At 36.2% G+C, this 6,000-nt stretch overlaps 1 protein-coding gene across 1 annotated transcript; it reads right to left on the bottom strand.

Moving 5' to 3' along the window:
* LOC109822940 (60S ribosomal protein L18-3) lies at positions 1,069 to 4,993 on the bottom strand. Its single transcript, XM_020389218.1, has 5 exons — positions 4,885 to 4,993; positions 4,691 to 4,780; positions 4,465 to 4,593; positions 3,710 to 3,892; positions 1,069 to 1,450 (listed from the first exon to the last, which is right to left on the bottom strand). The coding sequence occupies exons 1-5, from the start codon at positions 4,885 to 4,887 to the stop codon at positions 1,292 to 1,294; spliced, it is 564 nt and encodes a 187-aa protein (XP_020244807.1). The 5' UTR covers positions 4,888 to 4,993; the 3' UTR covers positions 1,069 to 1,291.

Raw genomic sequence — 6,000 nt, 5'->3', positions numbered from 1 at the left:
TTTATTGTAATCAACCGAAGATATAATGAATTCGACAATAAATTCAACTTTTGCTGAAAACAATAATGTTAGTTCTATTCTGTCTACAGTTCTATTCTATCTACAATGTTAGTTCTATTCTGTCTACAATGTTAGTTCTATTCTGTCTACAGTGTTAGTTCTAATCTGCACAATGTTAGTTCTATTCTGTCCCCTTCATTTTTACTTTTCTTGAGCATCATGCACTCTTTTCTCTTGGTCATCCTCCTCCGGCCTACCATACTATGGGTTCAAAAGTGGCAGGCACAGCGACGAACTCCGGCGTAGTCGAGGGCGAGATGGGGAGCGACGGCGAGCTACCGCGACGAGGTCGGGCGGAGGAGAGGAGGGGAGGCGGCGAAGAACTCGGGGGAGGCTTGGGAGCCTGGGCGGAGGTGGCGACGGCGAGGAGGGCGAGGGCCAGAGCAACGAGCTTGATAAAACCCTTGTTTTTAAAGAGAGAGAGGGGAGAGAGAGGGGGGAGAGAGAGAGAAAGAGAACTGGGTTTGAAGGATTGAGGAAAGGGGGTAAGGTTATTTTGAGGATTTTAGCTTAGTTAGCATGTAATAATTGTTAAAAAGGAGCTGCAGCACAAAACGTCACACTTCAAGGGGCTGAACCACATGGGGGCATGTAATAATTGTTAAAAAGGAGCTGCAGCACAAAACGTCACACTTCAAGGGGCTGAACCACATGGGGGAAACTAGAAGGGGCTGCAGCACCAAGGGGCTGAACCACATGGGGGAAACTAGAAGGGGCTGCAGCACATGAAGTTTATGTTTTTGGGGCCTGAACACATTTTTCCCAAAAAAAAAACAACAGTTTACTATATATGCATTATACAGGCATTTTTGAGGGACCCTCCGTTGGCTTATCAACTAAGATTGTGGAATGTAAAGGTGCTTTTAGCAGTTTCACAGAACTTATTTTAGGTGGTAATTTTAGGCGGTGCGAATGGTTCTTTTATAGGCCAACATTTATGCGGTTTAACTTCGAAAAAAGAAGAAAACATGCATAGATTTCAATAATCCTATGAGAAAAAGCTGCAACAAACAAAAGAGAACTCTGATAGTCTTTTACTGAATCAACTGAAAAAACAAGCGGCCTAGCCACAGTGTCCCACGCAAAAGATTTCAAAATCCTATAAGCGAGCTGCAACAAACAAAAGAGAGCTCTGATATTCTCTCCTGAATTAACTGAAATAACGAAGATAAGCCTCGAATATTTCATAGTTCTCCACAAAACAAGCAATCGGCATAATAACAAACATAACTCAGTTCCTAAAGCCCCTGCTGTTCCTCCTACCCCTAGCCTTTTCAAACTTCCTCCCCTTTGAACGGACATAAGGCTTAGTATGGCTGTGTGGCACACCAGGAGCTGGACCAAAGTGCTTCACTGCCTCCCTAGAGTTCTTCGGTCCCCTGAGAAGAACCTGCAAAATTTCAAAAAAAAATACTGTCAATAAAAAAATGCATTTAGATGCTAAAGCTAGTACAAGAAGTTATACATATTAGAAAGTGATTTTTAATCAAAGATTAGGGCTAAAATGCTCTAAGATTCTGAGAAGGCTTTGGATGTAGAAGTAAAACAGATGAAAAACACGAATACCATCCTGCATTTATTTGAAAGGCAAAACCAAAAATTACTAGCATAAAAAACTTGTAAAGGATGGTGTTTATGAAGTTTGTGAGTAAGAATCTTAGTGTTATGCGCTCAGTGAATTGATGCCAGTTGGACAATAACAATCCAAAAAACAAAAACACTAGATAGATGAACATCCAACAATGGGAAAGTATTAGCAACCAAAGGAACCCTGAAGATAATTCAGCTCAGACATTGTTCGTGTATCTACTCCTTGATATTCCAAAATAATGGAAGATCTCATAGAGCTGGGATTATACAATATCATCATCACCCTTAATAAAGATTAAATAACTAATTTAATACAAATTAATCAATCAAAAACAAGCAGAACCATGAGGAAGAAGGTTTAAAATACAATGTGAAACTTTCTAGAATGCCATCAAGAAGTTTTGTCGAAACTAATATTCAGCTCAGACATTGTTCTTGTGTCTACTCCTTGATATTCCAAAGTAATGGGTAATCTCATAGAGCTGGGATTATACAATATCATCATCACCTTAGCAAGAATAAATCAAAAATATACAAATTAAGACAAGCAGAACCACATGAAAGAAACAAGGTATTAAAATAAAATGTGAAATTCTCAAGAATACCATCAAGTCATCAACTTAAAAATACAATATAAAAATTATTATATTTGGCTCAGACATTGTTATTGTATCTACTCCTTGATATTCCAAAATAATGGAAAATCTCATAGAGCTGGGATTATACAAGGTCATCATGGACTCAACAATGATAAACAGGAAAACCAATACAAATTAAGCACTCAAAAGTCAAGGAGAACCACATTAAAATACAATATTTGACATTCTTAAAAATGCCATAAACAACTCAAACTACAATATCAAAACCTATCACGATAGCCACTATACTCCATCCTCAATCAATCACAACTGTCCTAAGACCCTTCTGTAAAAGAGAAGGCCACAGACCTTTGTTCATACAGTATAATTAAAAAGAGTTTCTTAACAACAACGAATGTCCTTAATAAGATTCTGACCAAATACATCTACAAGTGTCATCAGATACCATGAAACAACTTGTATAGCTTACAAAATATTCAAATTGTTCCTCAATACTAAACTTACCAATATATATTAAAAGCCGTAATAATTAGTTCAAACATATAAATGATTCCCTCAGAAAGAGCATAACGATTAATCAGATTATCAGCATTAGCATGGTCTATAAGATCCTCATAGGGAATCAAGCCAACAGACATGTAACCATGAAAGGAAAAAAAGGAAAATAAAGTTCAATTAAAACCATGTTTGAAAAACTATCTTTGCAATCCTAACAAAACTAACCAAACTGCTAAAATGAAAAACAAAAAGCAGATGAAAAGAAATTTTCTATTAACCAAGATACAGTTACGAAACTAAATAAAGCAACTAGAAATGATAAGGTTCACTAAAATGTAATTATAAACCAAGAAATAAAAGAGGCTAAACGAGCAAACAAAAAGCTCAGACATTAAATAGTTCCATTCTCTGACCTTCCATTTGATGGAAGGTCTCATAATGAGCTGGGAAAATTTATCATCATTGCTGTACCAAAAAAACTCAAATGTCCAAAAACAAAGGAGCACAACAAAATAAATAGACCAAAAGTTAATAAACCCGTCACCTACAGGGTAGGTAACATCAAAGCTAATATTAACAATAACTCCTAACTACCTGACAATTTGAAATATTTCCAATGTAATTTTTACCTTTACAACTACTTTTTTCAACTTCTCAACAAAAAAACATATAAAACCTTCCAAATTACCTGTTCAATTTCATCATCAATAAAACAATCAACCATAAATGGTGAAGTCAGTAAAACATACCCATTAGTGCACACAAACAGCTACATTAAATAATTAATCAGCAGACAAGATTGTTGTATAGGAAAAAAGTTCAGAACTCTTTATCGCAGAACAGTGGCCCTTAAGAAACAGGTATTGTTACTAACAAATAACTTATATATATTACGAAGATGGATTCATGTGCTACATAAATGCTAAAAAAATATAGTAAGACCAAAAGGGTCAAATTCATACCGTGTTTTGACCAAGAGGAGCCCTAAGAGCAAGCTGATCAAAGGTTAAGCACTCCCCACCAGCCTTAAGAATCCTGGCCCTTGCAGTCTCCGTAAACCTCAAAGCCGCTACCTTTATTGCAGGAACCTCATAAAGCCTCTTATCATCAGTCACAGTACCCACAATTACTGCAATCTTGTCGTCCTGTCAAGATTAAAGATTAATTACATCATACTAGCAAACAGAAAATTAAATGACAATGACCTGAAATCTCAGTCAAGAACACCAAACTAGATTGTTATGAGATGAAAATTGATTACAATTAAACTTATTGTCAACAGATGAAAAAAATGTATTGAAAAAAATCAATTAATAGGAACCTCCAAGTGATCTAACTATTTTATATTAGGGAAGAAGGAACTAATCAGTAATAGGTAATATTTTGAAGGGTGATACAACATTTTCGATGTTAAATCAAAACTAAGTATAAAATGCTAAAATCCATATATTAATTATCAAATGAAAATCATAAAGATAAACTTAACAAAAGTTGACTTTTAAGGAATCTTATTTTCACCCTTTTTAAGCGTTTCAGTAATTCCATTTCATAAAGGAAAGCTGTCTTTGGATAAAAAGTAACTAAATGCAGCTACTATACTCTATCTAGAGCCGACATTCATCGCCCATTAATACTATTGACTTACACTTCTACAGAAGCAATACAAAAAGATTAGATCTTTACAAGAAAAATCACTAATTTTGTGCGTGATTTATACCTTTCCTTTCATGAAGCTAACGAGTCTCTTGAGCGAGATCGGGGGCTTGTTGGTCTTGCTCATGAACAACCTCTTCAAGATCACAGCATTGAAGCTGCTCTCAGTCCTTCTCACCAAAAACTTATACAGCTACGAAATGGCACAAAAATAAAGATCAAAACACAAACTAATCAGAAAAAAAATTCACGAAAACAGAGTAAAAACGACAAAACTGAGCAATTCGAACCTTGACGAGGAGCTTGAGGTACGGATCATCAGATTTGGGAGCGGTGCGCTTCGTCTTCTTGCTCCTGCCGCCGGCGACGAGATCGATACCCTGCAAATGAAAACAAATGGGAGTTAGGGTTTGGATGGAGAAATTTAGGGTTTCGTTTGGTTTTTTTTTTTTTTTCCCCTCAAGAAGGATGAGGAGATATTTACCATTGTGAGTTGATGCGGCTACCGCTCGCAAGGGCTTCGACGAAGATTATTTATAGAGGGAGTGAGGGAATAAGATGGGGGCTAGGGTTTGTTAGCCTGCTTCCGCTAATCGGGTCGGGTTTCATTTGGGTCCATATTTGACCCGGCGTGAGATTGATGCTGGCGTGTTCCTTTTTGGACCGACTCTTTGCCATTTTAGCCCATTAGACCAGCCACCCTTCTGATTAAGGATTATCGGAAGGAGGAACACCATGTAGGATGGGTGATGTGTTGCGTTCACGGATCCTTACGCCTCGTTTGGTACGCGAGAATGGACATAAGTGAGAATGGAATGGAAGAAGGAATGGAATGGATTGTATGTGAGAATGGAATGGTCATTCCCATTCTCATGTTTGGGTACTTTTGTAGAATGAGGCTAGAATGAAAATCTCGCTCTCATTCCCATGTTTGGTATCATTTGTCCACAAGTGAGAATGGAATCGCATTTTCTAATAATGTCCTTACAACAACATATATTTTTAATAAGCTAATAATGTCCTTACAACAACATATATTTTTAATAAGATAAAAATAAACATTAATGATAATAACTAAATAATTTTATTTATGTTATACTAATTTCTGTGCATGTTATACTATTGCGCATGTTATCTCTCAAGTGTATGTTCTATTTATATTTTTTAAACAATACTCACTATTTCTTAGTCTTAAAAAATTAAAGAAAAATAAATAAAAGATTATCGCATCTTTCATAGGTCCAAAAAAAATATAAAGAATGATATCCACAGTTGATGCATATTGCATATGAAAAGGATGTCAGAATTACTAATGTGGAAATCAGTTGATTAATAGGGGTATAATTAAAAAATAAATAACTGATTTGATTCTCTCTTGAATGGGAATGACCATTCCCTATCTTCTCACTTGGAATGCTCATTCCCACAAAAAGTGAGAATGGTCATTCCCTAGGAATGGTCATTCCAACATCTAAAAAGTGGTTTGTTTGGTATGAAGGAATGGGAAGTGAGAATGCCATTCCATTCCACCCCATTCCCGCCTACCAAACGAGGCCTTAGAGGATTAGTTTGGTAATTATGGCTATTAAATCAATAGTGT

Source organism: Asparagus officinalis, chromosome 8 (genome assembly GCF_001876935.1).
Source record: "Asparagus officinalis chromosome 8, Aspof.V1, whole genome shotgun sequence".
In the NCBI taxonomy this organism is placed as follows: domain Eukaryota; kingdom Viridiplantae; phylum Streptophyta; class Magnoliopsida; order Asparagales; family Asparagaceae; genus Asparagus; species Asparagus officinalis.
Note: the sequence above shows the minus strand (reverse complement) of the source record. Positions and strands in the feature narration are given on the sequence as shown.

Coding starts and splice junctions, on each gene's coding strand:
- LOC109822940 (XM_020389218.1), bottom strand. Junction 4,594..4,690: donor ACCTCAAGCTCCTCGTCAAG/GTTCGAATTGCT, acceptor GCCATTTCGTAG/CTGTATAAGTTTTTGGTGAG. Junction 3,893..4,464: donor TTAGCTTCATGAAAGGAAAG/GTATAAATCACG, acceptor TAATCTTGACAG/GACGACAAGATTGCAGTAAT.